This window comes from Fusarium mangiferae, assembly GCF_900044065.1.
Source record: "Fusarium mangiferae strain MRC7560 genome assembly, contig: FMAN_scaffold015, whole genome shotgun sequence".
Lineage (NCBI taxonomy): Eukaryota > Fungi > Ascomycota > Sordariomycetes > Hypocreales > Nectriaceae > Fusarium > Fusarium mangiferae.
In genome coordinates this window covers 468,983-491,364 of record NW_024573935.1, presented here as the reverse complement: position 1 = coordinate 491,364, position 22,382 = coordinate 468,983, and the positions used below count along the sequence as shown (strand labels likewise).

The 22,382-nt window shown below is 49.0% G+C and overlaps 6 protein-coding genes across 6 annotated transcripts; 5 read left to right on the top strand and 1 right to left on the bottom strand.

Annotated features, from left to right (window-relative positions):
- Positions 1-66: 66 nt before the first annotated feature.
- FMAN_12740 (uncharacterized protein) lies at positions 67-1,590 on the top strand (the record flags this gene model as incomplete). Its single annotated transcript, XM_041823217.1, has 6 exons — positions 67-252; positions 324-447; positions 507-527; positions 581-695; positions 744-1,210; positions 1,268-1,590. The coding sequence occupies 6 exons, from the start codon at positions 67-69 to the stop codon at positions 1,588-1,590; spliced, it is 1,236 nt and encodes a 411-aa protein (XP_041688820.1).
- A 2,827-nt stretch (positions 1,591-4,417) lies between these two features.
- On the top strand, positions 4,418-5,471 carry FMAN_12739 (uncharacterized protein; the record flags this gene model as incomplete). The annotated part of the gene is made up of 4 exons (XM_041823216.1): positions 4,418-4,750; positions 4,799-4,877; positions 4,940-5,019; positions 5,076-5,471. 4 exons carry the CDS (start codon positions 4,418-4,420, stop codon positions 5,469-5,471), a joined length of 888 nt encoding a protein of 295 aa, XP_041688819.1.
- Positions 5,472-8,778: 3,307 nt separating this feature from the next.
- FMAN_12738 (uncharacterized protein) lies at positions 8,779-9,356 on the top strand (the record flags this gene model as incomplete). The annotated part of the gene is made up of 4 exons (XM_041823215.1): positions 8,779-8,793; positions 8,853-8,911; positions 8,963-9,110; positions 9,168-9,356. The coding sequence occupies 4 exons, from the start codon at positions 8,779-8,781 to the stop codon at positions 9,354-9,356; spliced, it is 411 nt and encodes a 136-aa protein (XP_041688818.1).
- A 3,131-nt stretch (positions 9,357-12,487) lies between these two features.
- On the top strand, positions 12,488-13,463 carry FMAN_12737 (uncharacterized protein; the record flags this gene model as incomplete). The annotated part of the gene is made up of 3 exons (XM_041823214.1): positions 12,488-12,835; positions 12,883-12,950; positions 13,007-13,463. The coding sequence occupies 3 exons, from the start codon at positions 12,488-12,490 to the stop codon at positions 13,461-13,463; spliced, it is 873 nt and encodes a 290-aa protein (XP_041688817.1).
- Positions 13,464-16,797: 3,334 nt separating this feature from the next.
- FMAN_12736 (putative acetolactate synthase) lies at positions 16,798-19,138 on the bottom strand (the record flags this gene model as incomplete). Its single annotated transcript, XM_041823213.1, has 5 exons — positions 16,798-16,856; positions 16,908-18,599; positions 18,647-18,714; positions 18,770-18,868; positions 19,002-19,138. The coding sequence occupies 5 exons, from the start codon at positions 19,136-19,138 to the stop codon at positions 16,798-16,800; spliced, it is 2,055 nt and encodes a 684-aa protein (XP_041688816.1).
- Positions 19,139-21,814: 2,676 nt separating this feature from the next.
- FMAN_12735 (uncharacterized protein) lies at positions 21,815-22,249 on the top strand (the record flags this gene model as incomplete). The annotated part of the gene is made up of 1 exon (XM_041823212.1): positions 21,815-22,249. One exon carries the CDS (start codon positions 21,815-21,817, stop codon positions 22,247-22,249), a length of 435 nt encoding a protein of 144 aa, XP_041688815.1.
- Between the last annotated feature and the right edge of the window lie 133 nt (positions 22,250-22,382).

Genomic DNA, 22,382 nt, shown 5'->3' with positions numbered 1-22,382 from the left:
TTGGCTACAGTGCTACCTTGGAGCCAACGGATCAAACACAAACATCTGCAAGAAGCATCCGTCACAATGGCACTCCCGAGCAAACAAGAGATCAATGATCTAGTCAGCAGCCTCAATGATGCCGCCAAGGCTTATTCCGATGCTCCAGACCTGAACGGTTACATGTCCAGGGTCCAGATCCTCGAAAAAGCAAGGACACTCACAAATGCCCTCATCACGCCAGATCAGAAGCCCAACTACCACGGCCTCAATGTAAGCCGTGATTTCACTCCAGCTTCCTGGAATTTGGTCAAAAGGCATGCAGCCGCTCACGCATTTCGTAGATCGCCGAATTGGTTGCTATCCGAACATTTATGAAGCTCAAGGTCCTCGATGCCATTCCCGCCACAGGGTCCATATCCCTTCAAGATCTCTCCCAAGCTACTGGTGTCCAAGACTCGCTTCTAGGTAGGGATCCTTGTCACTGTTGGCTGGTAAACTCGTAGCTGAAATTCCAATCTCCTTAGAGCGGATGGGGCGCGTGTTAGGTCAGTTCCCTTGCCAAGAGCGTTGGTCAGCATAGTCTCACATCCTCCTGCAGTTGCTTCCGGATTCCTGGACCAAACAGAGCCCGATGGTGGCGAGTACAAGCACACCAAATTTTCATTGGCTTACATCCTCGATAAGCCTGCGCCGGGCCACTTGTTCCTGGCAATGTAAGTTTGAGCGCTGAGTGGCGTTGAGGCTTATCTAACGTCTCGCAGGTACGATGAATGGTTCAAACATATGCACAACTTTGACGACTATCTTGTATCGAAAGGAAAATACCAGGAACCTCAAGACCCCCTATATAACCCGTACACTGCTTATTGGAAGCAAGAAGGAACGCCAGTATGGAGCATCATGATGCAGAACCCCGAGAGATTCCAAGCTTTCCAGACAGGCATGGCCGGCATCGATGTCGCAATTCCTGTTACTGGCCACTTTGACTTCAGCACCCTCAAGAAAGAATCCTCAGATACAGAAAACGCCACCATAGAGCTTGTGGATGTTGGCGGTGGTGAAGGCACGGTCCTTAACAAGATCCTCGAAGCTCATCCTGATCTGTCACCCCGGAATTGCGTGCTTCAAGAACGACCGGAAGTCATACAGCTTGCTAAATCGAAGAAGACCCTCCCGGACGATGTTCAACTTGTTGAGCATGACTTTATGACGGAGCAGCCCGTAAAAGGTAAGCTACTCCTGTCAACCCATGACTTACAAGAACCAAGACTAATACGGAATTCAGGGGCTAAAGCTTACTTTATGCGCATGATCCTACACGACTACGCAGACGCCGTTGGAATACAAATCCTCACTCGTATCGCCGAAGCCATGAAGCCTTATTCTCGAGTCCTTATTTGCGAAATGGTCCTCGCCCCTCGCGTAGGAGAAGCTGATTTTGCCTCCGCTGTTCTTGATCAGGCTGTTATGACGATGGGCGGAAAGGAGCGTACTGAAGCAGGCTTCCAGAAGATGTTTGACGCCTCTGGACTCGAACTGGTCAAGACTTGGCGTGTGCCGGGCGTTCCTGGTGGCTGTGTTGAAGGGAGGTTGAAGGGCCAAGCTTAGGAGGTCAAGACGGGCGAAGGCAAAGGAACAAGCACAGTGCACCCAAGCATGCGAAATTCCACCCCTCTAGGCGCAATATTTTATAGGGTATGATTATATTTGTGTAATTATCAACCATTCTTCCAAAACAAGCTTGCATCAAGCTCTTGTCCCTTGGTTGCCGCCCCTGAATCTTGAAACCACAGATAACGAGTAAGCCGCGCGATGCAAGCATCGGCTGTCAGGTCTACCAACTCCAATAATCTCATAAACACGATTCAGGCAACCGCAGATAACAATCAGTTACCAGGCCATGTTGTCAGAATCTAGGAATAGGCTGTTAAGAAGCGCCTTTTGCTGGTGGCGCAGGAATGGGAAAATAGTCACATTTACCGTGGTCCTTTCTCCTGACGCCGAAAAGTGCTTGAGCCTCCCACTCGTCGTTTGATGGTCAAAACTTATGACATCCCCAATTAACTTCAGCTTTTGGAAGGCAATATACACTCCCACTGTCTGAAGATATTCATCTTGTCGAGAACTTTCCACAACTCCCTGATAGATACTGGGATCCGGATATGGCTGAAAGCCTTGGGCGGTTTGAATTTCCCCAGCCGTACAACTTTTCAGGATCGCAGCCTAAAGCTTAACCTTATAGGCGGCAGTCAACCCCATAGACAACCTTTCAGGGGCTTTGTGCCCAGACGGCTTCCGGCCTCTTTCTCGACACGAGTTCTAGGCGAGTTGAAAGCAATCGGGATTGGGATCGTCTTGTTCCTCTGTTCTTGGGTAGCCCGGCGGGTGTTATTTGCGTTCTCGGTACGCGCCCCTGAAGTTCGCCCCGCGGGCCAAACCTTGCGGAGATCGATTCAATGGCTCGGCCGTAGTCGTTTCAAGCTGTGTCACAGTAAGCCAAGTCTTCTTGATGTTTGAGCTTGCAAAAGAGCATTACACATGCCAATCTTTCTCTTGTTTTTCTCGTCGTAGCTGAGGCGTTCCCGCCATGAACAAATAGCGCTACTGGAAGCCGATGCCTCTGTGATTTCTCGGGTCGCTCTTATCCACGCTCAGTACCGTGGTTCTAAGTTCTCTTGAAGTCGGTAGTCGTTTGTGGCCATTGATTCGCGGCGCGGCGTGGCCTGGCTTCTTCGAGACTTGAAGGTAGATAGCATAGGCTGGGGCATGCTTCATTGACACTCGAATACTATGTAGACGCCGAACGGTGGTTGGAAAGGCTTTTATTGATTTCATCAAATCCAACGAAGACGTCCCAATATTTGAAAGTCTGTAGAGAAGTGCCGATGAGTTACCAAGTTCTGGCTGGGGTATCAACCTCGGGTCGTAACCGAAAATGTTCCGCCAGTAACTTAGGTATGCTTGCTTACGTTACCTTCCCCTTTGCGTGCCAGTGACACGACAATCCTCTAATAGCCAAAGAACGTGTTTGATTTTACTAGTTCCCGCAGCCTTCGAGTTAACACTGAGGTCCCCCTGATGTAATACCATGTTTCTGCTGGTCTTGCAACTTTCGATTTAGGGGTTCATCAACGGACTTGACTTATCACACGACCGATGCGAGGGCACTAATCAGCGTCTCTATCGATTTCTCATCAAACGGATGACTCGTAGCTAACTAGCAACTTTGTAAAGCATAAGGGAACTCATCTGAAGAATTGGATACTAATGTCGCATGGTTCCCGGCTTTCTATTTCCAACGTCAAAGGCATATTGCCGCTAATTTTGTAGCCATGAATTTCCCTTAGTCCATAGGCCAACTCAGGGACGTTTTATCTGTTAAATTGTCCCTAAATAAAAGCCTTCGAGTATTGGCAGCTTCTGCTATCATTTTTAGAGCCTTCTCTCTAGATGCTGCCTTAGTGGGAAAGTCTCGAAAACTTTCATTTTCTAGAGAGTAGATGGGCTTCACTTGTTTTTCTTCGCTAAGATGGTTATTCAGTACCAGTTGTGGCATAAGAGTTTGGTGTAACAAGAACCTTGATGTGAATATTCATGCTCTGACGTGTACAAATCAAATTCTATCGCATGTTTCAGATGCAATTCTTGTACAATCTTTGTATTGTGTCTCGGCGTACGAAAAACTGCAAAGTGACTGTTCTAGAAACGCATCCATTGTTTGAGTAGAGTGCTGTAGTCTATTGTGCTACTGAGACCACTGTAGGGTACCTAGCCTCACTAGTACAGAGGTAATGAAAGTGTGCAACGTTCAACAACACCAAGTGATACAGATCCAAATGCTTCGTCAAATGTAAAGATGAAAATTCTCAAGGCTTTTCTTTTTGTTTGCGCAGTCATCTTGTTCCTTCGATACATTTACGCTATCGGATTCAACTAGGTACTATACATTCAGTCAGCATGGCTTGGGATAGTGCAGCATGATTGGAGAGTGTCGATGTGAAGTTTGATTTCTGACCTATCGCAGGTAAACAAAGCAACCTTGCACCATCAAAAGCAAATCACTATCACTATCGACATCAATAGCAAATAAGTCTCGCCATTCTTTATCCTTTCACCTCTCACAAGGAATTTCATCCACTAGCCCCATAGCAAACCAAAGCTAAGACAAACCTCGGATCACAACCTGCGGGGTTACAAGGATTCTCCATCGTTTTATTACGAACTAAACCACCATTGGAAGCTCCCGATCCAAAAACGAATATTCACGCCATAAACCTGGTCGATCTAGAAGAGGCTGGTTCCTCTGGAGATGAGATAAATAACCCCAATCACCGGACCTGTCCGCAAATTGACTGACCCATTTCTCACAGCTCTGACTCTCAACTCTGATCTTTCCTTACAAATTCTCGTCATACTCTAACCCTCCATCGCCACAATGCGTCCCTTCGCTCTCTCTGCTGCCGTTTTTGCGGCCACCGTGCTCAGTCAAAAGAAGGGCGAGAAGACGGAATGCGCGGATGGATTGTACATGATTGCTGTACGTGGCACCGGCGAGGACAAGGGGTCTGGAAGAATCGGCGAGATCGCAGAGGACGTTAGCAAACGCGTCAATGGCTCAATTGTCAGCCCTCTTGACTACCCCGCGACTCTTCAAGACCCAGACTACTTTGATTCCGAGGATGCCGGCGTCAAGGCCCTGTCTGAAGCCCTCGATGACTATCACAGCTCGTGCCCCAATGGCAAAATTGCCGTTTTTGGCTACTCTCAGGTTGGTTGACCTTGAACGATTCAAGACGCACTGCTAACAAAAGATCAGGGTGGACAAGTTGCAACCGATGTGCTCTGTGGGGGAAGCGAAAACAAGCCCTTGACCATAAGCCTTGTCAAAGACAGCGGTGAGTAATGAGCAACCCTGCAGGCATCTATCTATTATAAACACAGAAACTAAACGAAGCAGTCGTTGCGGTCATCGCATTCGGCGACCCAAGCCACGTGGCAAACTTGACGTACGACAAGGGCACTAGCAAAAACGACGGAGTGAGTGCACAGCGGCATGTCGTGGAACGAGTCTCAACTCTAACGCGTGATGACAGATCTTCGAACGTCCCAGCAACGAGACAAAGTTGTGCGAGGACAACTACAGCGACATCTTCCGCTCCTACTGTGACACAGGCGATGTGTACTGTGACACTGGTAACAACAACGAGACCCATGGCAGCTACTTTGAGAAGTACGGTAAAGAGGTCGTTGACTTTGTCGTTGAGCGGTACGAGAAGGCGTTAAAGGAGGAGAGTACATCAACGCAAACCAGCACGGCTACTGCTACTGCAGCGACAAGTGGTTCCGCAACAGCCAGCGATGCTTCCGCCACAGCGAGTGATGCACCATCGGCCACTACAGCTACTCCCGGTAATGCTGCGGCGGGATTGGTACCTGGTCTTGTCCTGGCTATGATACCCCTGGTTTTGGCCGTGTCCGAGCTCCTCTGATAGGATCTCGTGGCAGGGAAAGCTATCTTACTGTATTCTTCGTGCAAGTATTGCTTAGATTCAATGGATTGGAACGGTCGGTTCAGACTCGAAAATGGAAATGCTAGCCTCTTGAATTGAGACGTTTCTTTCGTTGTCTATGTTTGCTGTTTACATGTACATCTGACTCCAACCTTGGGAATTCTGATACTTAAGGTGAACACATTCTATCTGAAATTAGACTCGAAAAACATGATTGAATGAACAGACAGTAAGTCACCAAGCTGGATGTCCAATAAGGCCTTTTAACACGGCCTGTCTCCATTTTCAGTCACCAGTGAGAGGTTTGTGATCACTATCCTAGATAACAAGCAAAAAACACTCCCATAGATCTAGTATAGGCCCAGTAGACCTTCTTTCCACGCTCGTCGTTTATTCCATCCGACTCAGTTGACTGACCGAACGCAAGTCCACTTACATCCGTCGGCCTCCAAGCAGAAGAATCCCAAAAATGCCAGCTATTCTTTGGGTACTTCTTCGTGCAGGTAGTGGTCACGAGAGAGTTAGTACTCTTGGCCAACAATTCGATATCTGGCTAGCAAATCGAGTCAGCACGACTCGCTCGATTTCAGATACCTTTGCCATCCTGCCAACCCCAAGCCCCTGAGTGTTTGAAGACCGAGATGGAGTCATACATTTCAAGCCACTACCCTCTTCAACCAACATGGGCATCCGCGTGACCGACGAGTAATGGTGGAAATGGGTTAAATGCTGCCTGTACAAAAACAAAGAGACTTTCATGTCTTCTAGGAACGAATCGGCCCAAGGTCCACACAGACTGGCGAAGAAGTCAAACGGGACTCCTTGAAAAGGAAAGGCACCCCGAGTGTATGGGGACTGAGAATATGGCCAGAGACTCGGTCCATAAATTGCCGGCCTCCGTCTTGATGCACAACGGCCCGAGATATCATTACATCCATTGCTGGGATGGCCGCGCATGTAAGCAGCATGGACATCTGGTCGGTCCATAGCAGCGAATCGCCGCCGCTCTCTTACTTCAGTCGATAGTTCCTAGTAGATGAGCCAAAAATACTTTGTAAATCTATTGATCGTTCGTGAGGATGTCGTGTTGCGTTGGTCTTTATTCAAGTTGGGTACGCTGATCGTGCATTTGAACTCGTCGAATAACTCGTCGTCTTTCAAACCGTCTGATCGGATTACTTCGACAAATGTAGGAAGGTTTCGGTTCTATTCAATGCTCGAGTAGCCTCAGGGGCTAAATCCACTCGTATAGGGTTGGGTAATGGGGGTTTCGTCCTTCGTAGTAGGTTTCCCGGCAGAATGGCTCTGTGTATCTAAGGTATGAAAGTCAACGAACCAGATCCAAAGACACGGCCGCATCCTGCAATTTTCAGGAGAAGGCGTGATGGCAGTCGAGCATGCTGTGTATTGAAGATCTCTTTGGTGTTCTGAGGCAGATTGTTTCACACACAAAGCTTTGCTAATGAGGAACAAAGTGACTTGTCGTGGGACAGTAATACAAGCTTGACTTACAAAGCAACACGACTTCGTATAGCTTCGCCAAGCAAAGGACTCGCCATACTTTCCAGCCTCCAATCTTCAAACTGTACAGACAAAACAAATAGAAGGACTGTTGCCAAGATGATGTGATCGGAGTCGTTCAGCGGCCGGTGAGTTCCTAGTGGTCGTTTGGTACACCAAAAGGGGAGAAAAAGGGGGTCCTCTTGGGTCGTGACCCTCGAATTGCACACTAGGGAACTTGTTGGTGTGGTATTTTTCAAACTTGAGATGCGAAGGTGGTCCGACTTATTTAAGTTCGATATAGGAATACGCTCGAGTTAGGAGACGACCGTTAGCTCGATAGTCGGGACGTAAGTAGGGAATCCTGGATATGATTAGCTTTCCAACGTTTCGGGGTTTGAACTCAAAGGAACTATCAGGGTGGCCGGCACGCTAGTACTCACCTCAGAACCTACGTCAATGCTGGGTCGGGAGGCTTAACCCTGACGCTGAGGGTCCAGTGCCCAGTTGATTGTCGATTGCGGGCTGGGAGGTGGAACAGGGGTAAAGCATATACCAATCCACTGTTCACTTGTCAGCCGAGTCTTCTCTTGTATCTCAAAGCTCTAGTGGGTGAATGGTCACCGTATCGATTCTTCTGCTAGCCCCTGGCTCTGTGCGCTCCATGCAAAGATCGAGCCCACGATACGCACCAAGCTCACCCTTGCGTGGAAATAAAGACAAAAGGGTACAAGAAATGCTGCATCGTTTCTCGTAATCATGCTCCTTAAGCGTTGTCTTGGAAGCTCCCAGGTTGACCTTGGAGTTGCGTCGTTGTCCTTCGGTAGGACTTCTGGGTCAGGACAGATCTCGCCTCGGGGGGAGGGATTTCCGGAAATAGCTTCTATGTGGCGAATCTCTTCTAGTTTGTTGTCAAGCTTTCTATCTGCTCTTCGGGGCACGTCTCGTGGCTGCGCAGTCAAGGGAGTCTTCGCCATCGTGCTTCGAGGTTCGGCACAGTCGAGGTGGAGCGCGAGTTCTAGGGAGACTATCGTGCAAGATACCTGACGATCGGCATATTCGGCGAGTCAGTATGATAGAAAGCAGTTCAGGAAAGGAGGTGTTCTTCGGGGCGGGGTCAGATTTGGCCTTTGCGGTACTGAAGGTTTCGTTCTGGGTAGACAATAAGGAGATCCGTGACTATTTCACAGGGCATTTGGTTCCACGAGCATACAGAACGCATCTGATGCACTGAATTAGCGCAGCATGGGCTGTTCGAACTGTAGGGCATGCTTACCTTGATGGGAAATTCAAAGACGGTCGCGAGCGAGCAATAGAAGACCGACCAGGAGATGCACGAGATGATGCAAACTTGGGAGGCTGATCTAGAACTTGCTTGATATTATCAAATGGATATTTGGGGTCCTAAGAACAAAATATATCATTGTTTGTCTGCAACAAACCGATATCAAACGAAAAACAAAGGAGTGACGGCTGCACCTAGGGAGGGCGATACACCCGATCAAGCGGTTCAGTGGCTGAACCCCTGGGCCCCAAAGGCTTTAGTGCTTCATGTGCTGCCTTCCTTTCTGGGTTTCCATCCTATAAAAGCCCACCCGCCATTCTTCCCCTCTCCTCTTTTCTTCTTCCTCACAACAAACACCACAAATTGTCATCCCCCTTTTCTATCCCAACAAGCCTTTCATCCATCAACAAGGCCTAGCCGTCCAGTATCGGGCTTTCCACAAATCATCAAACATCCAGCAAATTTAAGCCTGATGCTGGACGGCCCCCAAACTGTGCACCGATGGCCGCAACACAGGTAAAGCCACCCCTTCTAGTCTCTTCGATCTCGGCATGAACACACTGACTCCTCAATAGCCACTACCAACATTTCAAGTGGCAATCGGTGCACTGGGCTGGTCCATGCGGGCAATCCGGTGAGTCCTTGATACTGTGATTGATGCCGCCAACCTAGCTGACTTCTTCAGCATGGACCAAACCAATGAAGCATGGCTTTTTTTGGTTTTGGGGGCACATTCTAATTGGATTTCAATGGCGGGCGGGCAGGGCATAAACAAAATTCATTACGCCTACTGTATGCCCTGTCCGCCGCTCGAAGCCCAGAAGGGGCTCAAGGTAAGAACCATCTCATGGACATCGTTTCACTCATGGCTAATGGTGTCTCTGGGATAGTCGCCGGGACACTCACGCGAGGGAAGGTCTCAAGTTCTCTTTCACTCCGGTTGTCCATCATGGCGCAAAATTACCGTCTGCAAAACATTCTTCTCTTCAATGCTCCAAGTCCAGGAAGCCCGCCTTATATCACCACACAAAACTCACTCCAAGACTGTCACCAAGAACAGCAGTGGCGGAGCGCCATAGGTGTATCATTGCAATTGCCTAATCACTATCAATACTCCTCTTTTCGTCTTTTTATCTCTCCCACAACTATTCGTTCAAGGTATACCTTTCAACTCTCAGGGGCAACGTACCCTCAGCTAACACATTGGTAGATAATACAAGACAACGCTCGCAATGAGTTCCCACTCCCTGATGCATCAAACTCAGTAGCACTTCAAAACTCCACTTCAGGATGGACGCAAACCCTCGCAACAGGAGCAGCTCCAAGTCGCGGGAGATGCCTTCCGGCAGTCAACGTGTCGACTTGAACGCATCACAGTACTTCAATGTGCGTTCAGGTGGAATAATTTGTCAAAGCATTTCCCAAAGGAACTCGTCAATCTTAGCAAAGGGAATCTCGCCACTACTCTCCGACTCGTCTCACTGTCCTTTCTCCCAGCCTCGCCGGGTCTCAATACCCGTACCTCCCTCTCTTCACCACTATCCCTGAAGACATGGTCACAAGCGTCCAGGCAAAACATGCTCAGCGGCAGATGGCATATCTCCCATAACCTAATCCAAAACAGGTGGATCTGGGAGATATTTCACGCACTTCTACCTTACTTCCCTTCATCTCTGTTGGGGGGGTTATTTTATCGACTTGCAATTCCCTTTACAGCTGTCTCGCTCTCGTCCACCCAACCACAACAAGTCAAGTCCAGCCTACCCACTTGCAATTATAGGATCACCAGCAACTATTGTGGCTAGACCGAGAGAGTCTTGGCTGACCCTCGACACGTATGTGTTCAAGCATGGTGCGTAGCGTTTCGGGTTTGGAGGAGAGTTACCAACTGGGGGACTGAGGAAATCGTGGAGCTATGGTGTTATGTCTCAAGGCTGTCCTCTGCTGTGTTATTTTAGCTTGAGATGTTGAGGATCCTTCGGAATACACAGACATAGAAGCAAAGAGTCTACCAGGGGGGCGTGTCTTGAACTACAGTCTCTGAAAATACGTAGCTGGATTCAGGGGGAGGGATACTAGGGGAGGAAAGAAAACTCGGGACCTTGATCCTAAATGACAAGAAGGCTTAGGTAACTTAGCATAAATTTGTTTACAATACCTCGTGTTGGGTTTATTTTGACGCCCCAGTTCAAGGCCATGTTGTCGTCCTCCCCGAGAGGAGAATAGCCTGTCCTTTACTATGTCGCCTTCTACAATTAATCAAAATTCAATTGCAAGCTACACGTCTACAGTTCTTCCTCTGATGACTGTCTCGTTGGGCTTTATGGACTGTTTTTGGACTACAAATGCACATCAGTTAGCCATAGTATTATTTACGTGACGTGTTTGTCCCGCCGCTGTCGAGGCCAGCCACAGATCAGCACATACCATTAATTGCCACAATTCACGGCAATCTCTTTCGAGACTGACTTTGTGAAAATGGTAAACTCGGCAGCAAACTAATCATCATTGAGCTTGTGCTATGCAGTACACTCGCCTATATGCAGGCATTCGGGAGTCTACATGTATGCTGGGCATTCCTGAGTGGCCCGTGTCAACTCAGCCTTATTGCAGAGTGTTCGGCTTAGATTGTGCGCAGTACAACAACGCATGCCTCTCTATCAGCTTGGTTCCCTACGGCACAGCCAGCACATCTCTGAGGTTTTGTATCGATGACATCCTGACTGCGCCGTTCCTGGTGAGATGGAGCGCTTTGTCTTCAACTCTTCTCTCGTTTCACTAGCTATTATTTTCCCAGGACACGACAGATACAAGCCATCGGCCTCACGCGTAGGCAAACGTTTAAGTCCAGGCGCTTCTCGTCAAACGATGATCAACGCCAGAGATCCTGCGACCACCTTCCTCAAATCACTACAATGTGACGCTCCGACTCAAAATCCGTACCCGGAATGTTGCCTCGTTCGGTCGGACGAGGTATTTCCTGGGTACTACGCGCCTTATGCCAGAAGGGCTTCCCAACTAAGATCATCGCTTGCCTGGAAACATCCAAAAGAGAACCTCGAGTCCATAGGCCTTCCTGCTGGGAGGCTCGGGCAGCTGCTCTTACACGATACCCCCAGCTACGATTCTCCTATCCTCGCCGGTATTGAGCTTGAAGGCAAATGAAGAATCGACTGCGGTATCCTCCTCCCCCCTACCCATGGATTCGAATCACCGGGCAGAGTAATCCCATGGCACAGGAACACATTCAGGGGCCGATACTGGTTTGGCATACAAGTTGTCCAAGACACAGACCGACATATCGAATGATTCCAATGGAGGCGCTGCCACAGTATCGAAGTCAAAGCGTCGGAGCATCAAGATATGGCTGGAAGCCTGTCCGGCTGGGCCACGGAGCCGAAGAGCCTAATGACGGCAACCCCAACAATGAACCAGATCAGGGAAATGGAATTACAAACGATGGTCACGAGGTTGTGGCTGTGTGGACTGGAATCGGTGATTGGAAACGCATGTACGAGATTGGAACTTTTCAACCTGTTGGTAGCGGTGCCAGGCGTGGAATGGGGGCATGCAGTGGAAGACTATGGCACTTCTGAGTTGTTTGTGCTTCTGGCAGAAGATAATGCGTTATAACACTATTATTCTGGTTACCATTTGCACTGGAAAATAGAAGATATTGACATCATTGAGGGGGTTCAAGTATGGGAATCCTGGTTTAGCAGATGAGACGGTGTTCCAAACCGCGGCCACACAACAGTCCGTACAGGCGAAGCAGTGACATAACAAGTGGCCATTAACAATTAATAAATCATGATATGATTCAATCAACCCAAATTTCGTATATTTCATCAAAGTTGGCTCCCTCCCCGAATTATTGCAGGGTTTCAGCCTCGCATTCATGCAAGGGTATGCATGCTGTGCCTTACACCAAGCTCAGATGGGAACTGGCCGGGTCTTGAGGCCATAGAGAGCACTCTAAGAAGCTCTTGGTACCAAACATGATGTGCTACGCAATGCCTAAGCCTCAAAATCATACCAGCTGTCTGGAAACTCGTCCCGTTTATCCGTGGAGAGGAGACAGCTGATAGTTCTCCGGATATATTCATGATCAAACTGTATATAAGCTTCAGGATAACACCAATACATGGAATATCGTTATTCACAGCGCTTTCACATTATTCAAATATTACCAGATCATTTTTCAGCCAACATGCCTACTGCTACCGAATACTTTGGCATATCTGTCAGCAATATTGGTCCTCTCACTACGACCTACACGCCTCCTCCGGAATGCACCAGGGCAACAACCGATCATCTCGTCTATGCCCTCGAGAGCTCCTTGGTATATGGATTTGGTTCTCCAGACTGTGTGATTGACCCTTATGGAAAATGTCTTCCCTCTGGAGCTGCCATGGATTCCATCATCAAAGAGTACAGTAACCCAAAGTCTGGACAAGGCATTCATGCGTTTCACTCTCCTGAATCCACTGCCCTGAAGGTTGGACTACCGCTGGATTACTTGCACACGGTGATAAGACTGGATCGGCGTATAGAAGTGGTGTATTTACCTCCACGACGAGCGTAAACTCATCGCACCCCCTGCAGATGGGCTCTGATGAATGGTGGCTCAAAGTCCTGGGGCCTTCCGAGACCCTGGCGTGGTGCTGCCCAAGGTATGTCGACCTCTCAGACAGTCTATTGTACTGTATACTAACCCCATCGCTCACAGCGGCTGGGCTTCTCTCCCCTACGGATATTGCAGGTCCTCTATTGCCCCCGCTCTTTCAGCTGGGTACAACAGCGCTTGTTATCAGGGAGTCGCCGAGACCGCGGGCATTGTCACTGTCCACACTGTCGAGGGTGAACCTGTTTCTGATACAGACGGGCTTCTCTCTTTCCTCCCTGACATAACATATACTACGGAGACGGTTGCATTGACTGAACGGTGGAGTGATCCCAGTTTGGTTGCATCCATGGTTATTGCTAGACAGTTTCCTGCGGTTGAGATGATCTACAAAGCTGAAGATGTCAAGGCTGCTAAGAATGGGTCCAAGGACGACGAGGATGGGAAGGCTAAGGACGATGATAATGCCGCGTCGACTCTGTCAAAGGTCGGAGGGGTTGCCTCAGGGGTTGCATTGGTAGTCGGATTGCTGACTGGAGCTGGTCTGTTGATGCCTTGGTGAGGTGGATATGATGCTGTGAGGTTATCTTGCACTTGGAGCTCTGCCTAGGAAGTTGAGTAGTATCGCGTTTTGAGGTAGTCTCCTACTTTGAGTAGGTAGTCAATCTGCTGCTTACATATCACGTACCAAATTGAACAATAGGTTTTCTTGGGACTATAGTCATCTCAGTTGGCACATGCGAGTTACTGTTTAGCATACGAACCACACGAAGGGCCCAGGGATAGATGGTTCAAGCCCACATTATGGGCAATCAAACCTTGTATATGATGGACTTCTACTTGTGTCGTCACCTGAGTCTTTTTATGCCCTTATACAAGGTGTGAGGTTACAATGCAAGCCTGGAAAGGCATGAGATGACAACACTGTGCACAAGAACCCACGGGCATGTGTTGGTAGTCTCCAAGTGAGACTCTTCAGGCTACCTTACTGCCAGGGAGAAACTCTCCCTAACTTTGTATCAGTGTTGATGGTGTTTCCCCCTGAGCAGCCCATGGGGTCCGTCTCAGTGGCCTCCCCCTCGGTTCCCAATTGGTGTTGCAAAGACACTCGAGTCGCTTGTGTCGGCTGTCTACTTTCGACCATCTCTTAGTTGCAGCAATATCTGAATCTCTTCTCAAGACAATCAATGCTATCTTAGTTCATAGTAGTGCTTCCATTGCTCCCAGGTCGTTGTGAGTGGCTGACTGATGTCTTGAACCAAGCCCGTTCAGCTTTACCTTGGTTATAATGTGATACCGCAATTTGTCCATCTATTCAGGGGCCTCGCAATTGCCTCTCGTCTCGCCTTCCATTGTTCAACTACTGCAAGTAATTGGTGCCTCACTGGCCAGGCTCCTTTTGATCGTGACGGGAAGTAGACAGCCTCGATCCTTCTCCCTGGTCCAGGTCATCCACCATCCTGCCCACCCACGCTCCTTCCCCCTCAAGGTCTTCGTGGCCGACCATAAAACTCGGTTCCCTCAGTCTCCGAGTCTTCTCTTCTTCTTTTCTTCATCATCATCATCACTCACTCATTCATTCATTCATGTTCAGCCCAGTCTTGTACTCCCCAGCGCCCTCATGTATCTGCCCTTCTTGTACTGTCCTTTCTTCAGCGTATCCGTTTTTGCATCCAGCGTCATCGTTTATTGTTCAGCACATTCTTGTACCCCCAGCGTTCTCATGTATTTGCCCTTCATGTATCCCCCTGTGAGACTCAGATTGTTGACTTTAGTCGATGATCATCACCGTCTCACACGCCCTTGGTCAACGGACAGTCCATTCAATGGCTGCAACCGTACCCATACAAGGGCGAGAGCAATTCAGGTTGCCCTGTCGGCATAGCCCCTCACTTTTAACTTACCGGGGGCTTATATGCTGACACCATAGTGACTGGCTAAATAGCCTGCTCATTTCGTGGCATTGGGTTCTCGGCTCGCCCACTGGGCTTGGCCCAGCTGAGACATTTCCCCCGTGATATCACTGTGAAGTCCACTTGAATCGTGAAGGTTAAACCCGATATGTGCCACCATCTCCAGGCTCAGTTAATGTCCAAATGTGTTTAGTGAAACTCCATTATTGAGGACTGCCCATCATTGCCTGTGTACTAAATACCCCCCTCCCACCCCCGTGCCAGTTTGGCATCCCTCTTGAATCTGTTGCGTGAAGTTTTGATAGGTCATGTATTTTCACTAAAGACTTGTAGAACGAGGAGACTTACGCTGCCCATCCAAATTCCCGGTCTATAATCTTGTTGAATGGTGCTTGTCAGCTTCACTGCAATATTGCTCCAATGTCGCCCACAGTCACTTGACTGATAGAGTGTACTCCGGTCCCTGCGCTGCTCATCTGGTGACATGAGGTTCCGCTCACTGGATACTGACCTTAGGGAAGAGAGATAAACAAACAATTCAGATTGTCCCGTCATCATCGGGTAACTCACGACCCCAGACGAACGAGCAGGACTGCAAAGGCAAGGCACCGATTTATTTATACCTTGATTTGAGTGTATCCACTCTCAGAGACAACTTAACATTTCTTAATTTTGGCTCACCAGAGTTTATCTTGCTACAGCCTACATGATGAGCCCACTCTGTCATGTGACTGTACCAGGAAGCTTTAAAGTAAGCCGATGCGGTTGGTTGGGGGCATCAGGCATCTGCTACAGAGTTCTATCCTATAGAAACACTAAACACTCAAACACAACGCAACTACTGGGGTGAATTAAAGCAGTACAGACATTTTTTGAATTAAGAGTAAAGTATAATTGCTTTAAACTCGCTCACTCTCGGAAATGGAAGCCAAGTTGTGCAATCTCGATCGATAAGCTTCGACGTTGTCTCCAATCGCAGCCCTAACAAGCTCAACTCAGACGAAGTTCATCACCAACGAAGTTTTTCCATACTAACTCGTAGGTGTTACATCATTCACCTCCTCAATTGACAGTGGAAGGTACACGAAAACTGACATGGCGCCGTCATATCGCGGCTATGAAACATCTTGGTACTACTCATCAACGGCTGTACGTTCTCAGCCATCATTCGGAACGTCAGAGCAAGTATGATTTACCCATCTGTCCATTCTCGCACGTAAGAAGACAAGATGATTAATTGTTCGTCTCAATAACCGCAATGAGGCTGCCTTGTTGAGCAGTCGGTGCCGTCCACTTCCAAATGCTGCATTCGGCAATTGAGGACAAGCAAAGCACACGACAATGTGTTAGCGCGCGACATCTTTCTCCATCCATCTATAATCGGGTATTCGATCTACATTTCACTACAATTCTTGTGTACTTTAAGTGCGATTGGAGTGCAAGGTTATGCTCTTCAACAAGGCTCCAGGAGAAGATACTGCTCTTTGCCACATCCGTCAACATTTACCTCCACACTGGGAGCCGAGTACATTCGACAATCACTTTGTCCAAGCTGACAAAGATGCCTCGATTGATGGCCTCGGGAGAAACTCACATATTCAGCAAAGTACACATGGTCCAAGGTGCAGTAGCTCAGGTATCATCACAACGGCATTCATTATGTGGTGGTATATAAAAACGCCCTCGGCGTAACTCGTCACCCTCAATTTTTTACACGCGTCCTCGCGCGCATCATGTGCACATTTGATCCTACACACGAACAAGTCCCTCCTCCCACACTCAATGCAATCCAGCCTCCAGCTTTTTCGTTGGTCTCTCATGCGCTGATCATCGTAGACCCCAAAAGGTACTTTTGCCCGCCGGCAAAACCCAGTAAACATAAAACTCCGCAAGTAGATGGAATCAAGAAAGTTAAGAAAAAGGACATGATGGAATAGATGGTATCAGATTGGTTGCGGCTCGTGGTTAAGCTGGGGTTCAAGCTTAGCCGTGCAGACCGCAGGTACGCTCTCTCATCAGCTCACGTCTCTTCTTGTCCTTGGCTAAAACAGGGGTCAGCATTTGTATGTATTTTGTGGGAGCGGGTAACTTACCTCCGTCAAAGACGAGGAACTCATGTAGACCGGAACCGACCGGAACCATGGGCAGGACAGGGACCTTCTTGTCGGTGACGACCTCCAGCAGAGCAGGGCCGTCGGTGTTGATGAGCCACTTCAGGGCATCGACAACGTCCTCGGGTTTAGAGACACGTCGATTTTGGACGCGCATGGCCTCGGCGAGCTTGATGAAGTCGGGGTTGCTCTGGTGAGTGTGGGCATATCGATCCTCGTAAAAGATGTTCTGCCATTGTGTGACCATACCCTGCTCCTCGTTGTTAAGAACAATGACCTTGACACCAATGTTGAACTGAGCAGCAGTGGAAAGCTCAGTCAGGGTCATGTTGAAGGAAGCGTCACCATCGATGTCAATGACAAGAGCGTCAGGCTGGGCAACCTTGGCACCAATGGCAGCAGGTAGACCGTAACCCATGGTACCAAGACCACCAGAGGTGATCATGGATCTAGGGTGTCTCCATCGGAAGTGCTGGGCAGTCCACATCTGATGTTGGCCGACACCAGTGGCGATGTAGGTCTTGTCTTTGCGGTCGGCAACGAGGTTGCTGAGCTCCTCAATCAGAGTCTGGGGCTTGATGAGACCAGAGCGCTCGGCACGCTCGTAGTCGGTCAGGGGCCACTTCTTCTTCCACTCGTTGATCTTGTTGAACCACTCCTTGCGGTCCTCCATGGTCTTGGACTCAATCAGAGGCAGGAGTTCCTTCAGATTGGTAGCGACATCACCCTCGATGGCCTCGGTTGCTTGAACAACCTTGTTGATGTTCTTGGGCATGATCTCAAAGTGGACAATACCACCACGGCCCTCAGCAGCAGCGGCCTTGGCACCGGGAGCGAACTTGGCAATGCTCAGAGTGACACGGTCGTCGAATCGGGCACCGAGAGCGATGATAAGATCGGCCTCTTGCATGGCCATGTTGGCATAAGCAGAGCCGTGCATACCAAGCATGTGCAGGGACTTCTCGTCGAGTTCGTCGTAGGCACCTAGACCCTGAAGAGTAGTGGTAACGGGGATGGAGGACTTGTCAGCGAGCTCCTTGAGGATCTCGGGACCACCCTCGGAAAGGATGATACCCTGACCAGCATAGATGATGGGCTTCTTAGCCTTGTTGACGAGGTTGCCGACGCGCTGGAGGGCACCCTCGAGCTGCTTCTTGGTCACGTCCATAGCAGCGCGGGAAGCGGCACTAGGCAGAGAAGGCAGAGCAGTCTCGGTAGGAATAGCTCTCCGTAGGATACCGGCAGTAACATCCTTGGGAAGGTCGACGAGGACGGGACCGGGGCGACCGCTGGTGGCGATCTCGAAAGCTTCGTTGATGCGTCGAGGAAGTTCGGCAACGTTCTTGACCATGACGTTCCACTTGGTGCATGCACGAGAGATACCGACAACGTCGGCCTCTTGGAAAGCATCACTACCAATGGCAGTTGTCACGACCTGACCGGTGAAGACAACCATGGGGGTACCGTCAGAAAGGGCGTCCTGCATAGGTGTAATGACATTTGTAGCACCGGGACCAGATGTGACGAGAACAACACCGGGCTTGCCAGAAGCTCGGGCATAACCCTCAGCCATGTGGCCAGCACCTTGCTCGTGGCGAGGGAGGATAAAGTCGAAGTGCTTTGAGTTGTAGATGGCATCGAAAACGGGGAGAATGGCACCGCCAGGGTATCCAACTATATTGAATCAGCATTGATTGCGGCATGTGGGACGGCGGACGTACAGATGTGTTTCACGCCATGTCGGAGCATCATCTCGTGGAAGATTTCACCACCAGTCTTTCCAATGAAACTGCCAATCGTTTGTCAGAATATGTCATCACATTGAGTTTGGAAGGGTTGCATACGACTCATCCATGTCATTTTTCCGGGGGTTGACCAGAGGCTGGACATTGCTCTGGTTCTTCTCGACGTTGAATCCTGGGCTGGGGATATCGCGTGCAGGCCTTCGATTGTATATATTAGCATTTGCTGTCTCCAATTACTTTTTGTAAAGTGCGCGTGAGAGTTTTGCCCCCATGTCAGGTACCAGACGCGGGGCAACGCACAACCGCCACCAGAACAAAAGCTTCAACTTACGCAGCAGCAGTGGATTGATTCCTGGTACTGGCGACCTTCTTTGAAGTCTGAACGGAAGCAACGGCTGATGTGGTGGTGAAGGATCGGGCATTGGCGACGGCCCGGATGGCCTTTGCGGCCTGGCGAGTTCGGAGCATTGTGGAGGTGAAGAGCTCGGTGAGAGGAAGAGCAATTAGAGAGGAGCCACGAGGCTCGAGAAGCGCAAGAGGTTTGGAGATCAAGGGTCGATGATCAATTGAAAACCTGGAGGGGAGGGACAGGGGAGAAAACTGATCGCGAGAGTGTTTGGAGGCGAGAAGAGAAAAAAGTGTTTTGAGTTTCGCCCGCTAAAAAAGGCCAGAGAAACGAGGGCGAGCCCGGGGGAAAATATCACAGCGAGCACCTCAGCAATTGTCCATCGGAGGGCCGGTGGCCGGGGTGGGGCCAAGGTCAAGTGTGGGGTTGAGGGTAGGTGACTCCCCTTGGTGGTGTCAAAAAGGTCGAGGACGTAGAGACGTGAGTTTGCACTACAGTGTAGAACTCCCGCGTCAGGTATATTTTGTCACCCCGAAACTCCCCCGGCCCAATCGAGGTGGGATTACGGTTACAGGGGCACCGCAGTTGTCCAGACCTGATGGTGGCCTGCTAAGCCAATCACGGTCTAGATGAATGGCCGATATCGCCACCTACTCAGACCCTCAGATTGGCTGGATTGGCTGCGAGAACGGCCTAGCAGGGCCTCTAGCAGCGTTAGCTGGACCAAGGGAACGCAAAATCGACTCAGTTTTGTACTCTGGCAGTTGTTCTGGCGTTGTACCTACCGTTTCTCAGACCATGACATTTGCCGACGTTGGAGGACATTGACTCATTGCAACGGGAACAATCTGCTTACCATTATCTCCATCTCATCCTCAGACCCTGCAAGGCGTATGTGACATTAGTGCTCTGACGTCGGGGAAGAGGTAGACTAAGCGGGGGAACTTGGTCCTGCAGCTCCCTTAATCCTCCACTACCCTTTCCACCCTAGCTTGATATGAATCTGTGCATTCGGGACCATTTTGCTCCCCGATTTTTGCCTCTTGTTTCTAGCATGAAGGGATTCCCAGCATTGTACTTGCTTGAGTAAAATAGTATTTACAATGTCTGGCTTATCTGTCACGCTAGGGCTCTTGAGAACCAGGCTCAGTCGATTATAATATTATCAACGCCGTGAATTGTCCCTGATGACGGTTTCATTTCGGATCTTGGCCGCTGCCATGTGAAGACGCCCGACATCTCTTGGTCCTGTTTTCGGCGATGGCGAGGCCCATATTTTACAGCTTCCCCACAAACTCCAGCCTCTTGATCTTGAGTGAGGCTCACAAGCAGATATCGTCGATCCCACTTTATCATCATCCCTACTGCGTTTTCTTGCCCTCCCCGTGCTTGAAAACTTAGCATGTAACTTGTAGGATGTTAAAAGAGATCCTTTGTAGTCAGGGAAGTAAGATTTGAGACCCCGATTCTGAGCGACAAAATCGTAAGGTTATGAAAAGACCAAGTGTTTCTTCGGCTACCTAGTTACTCTGATCCGTATATCCAGCATCTGAAGTTTTGTTGCTCTCCAAGGCAGATCTCTTCTGATCAATATCACCGAGTTGGTTGGCTAGGACAAGACGACAGTCCGTAGAGCCTCAGGTGACTGATACTCGTAAAAGAACAATATTATCGTGTTAAGTCACTCTCTTCAGGATCTAATTTCACTTGAGATGTATGAAAAGTGGTAGTTGGATTCCTCGTTTTTCAGATATCCAAGTCATAGTGATGTCCTTTGCCATGAGATTCAACCCTACGCAAGCCATTCCTGTAGTAGACGACTTGAATTGACTTATTGTAGGAACGAAAAGCCAGAACAATCCCCTCGAAAGGAGACTTCTCTCTTTCGCTCTTGGTCCAGCACTGAAGGATTTGGTCTGGTGGTTTTGTTAGCTTCACCAGAATCTACTGCATAGGGTTTCATGATAATCAAAGCTCAAGAGGACCTCTTGTCTAGTTTTCCCCCCTTCATACTTGTGAGTCAGGACATCTCGTCTTTGAGAAATATATCTTTTTGCCAAGACAGATACCTGAAGTTGCTGCATCTCGAGAATACTGTAACTAGCTTCAAGGCCGCGTGCAACGCGTGAGACAGACCTCAGCGACATGCAACTACCCAGGTTTCTAGTTTACAAACACTATGCCTCTGAATCATTGGCTCATTCATTTTACTTTACGCCTCGATCACATACGCCACTATCTGATAGTTCCAAGCCTCGTCTGGGAGCGTATCATTTCGTCAAAATTGACCACTCGCCCATTCACGGAGTCCAGTAACTTATCTGATGATAGCAATGTCTACGGGCAAAGATAACATTTATCAAGCCAAGAAAACTATATCGCAACCCTAACCATTAGCTAATGCAAGACTTGATCTCCTAGGTCAGTTCCGAGTCTAGTGCAAATGTCACAACAACTTAGTTGATGTTTATTGGTGCGAGCCCCTCAATGATGTGGCTCTTTTATCATTATCACAGATAATTCTGGAGACTTCCGGCAGACAAGTCGTGTTTGTTTACCCTTTATGGTTATCGGGCCGTGTATTTTTTCTATTTGCGCCAGATGATGTGTGTAAGGCGTCGTTGACCCTGTCTCAAGTTTGAAATACATTATTGGCTCTGGTATAGACATTAAGCTATAAGAAGTAGACTTCCCGTCGAAACCCTTGAGCTGTTCTGCCTATAAGACTATTTGGATCGTCTCATCCAGTCACTGTTTCTTCCGTTTCCGTCAACAGCCTGACTTCTGCTATCATTGGCATGTCTTCCTCCAAGCCGTTAATCGTCGACGTTGGTGCCAAGTCGCAAAATACTCCCTCTTCATTCGCTGAGAAGGGTCGAGGAGACGCAACCTGGCACACTCTGTTGTCTTCTCCAGGAACAAAAACGGCCTCACTTACTGCAGGCATTGCTACATGTCCCCCTCAAGGAACTCTAGCACTACACCGCCACAAGCAAGCAGAACTTTACTACATTCTATCTGGGTCTGGAGAAGTCGAAGTTGAAGGGCAAAGATACCCAGTTTCCAAGAACAACCTTGTTTGGATACCAGGAGATGCTGAGCACGGCGTGTTTTGTAACGACAACGCGCTGAGCTGGCTTTACGTTTTTCCCGAGGATAGCTTTGATAATATTGTGTATCGATTCACTAGCGAGGTTAAGGGTCTTGCTGGAAAGATTAAGTCCAACTTATAAGAGCATGGAGGCATAGAGTTGGGTCTACTAGTGCCAAATCACGTCTATATGAGATTCGTTTTTCAGCGGGTGCCAAGAAAAGACGTGCATTAGTTTATTGATATAGCCAGATCGATCTCAACTAGTCCCCCTG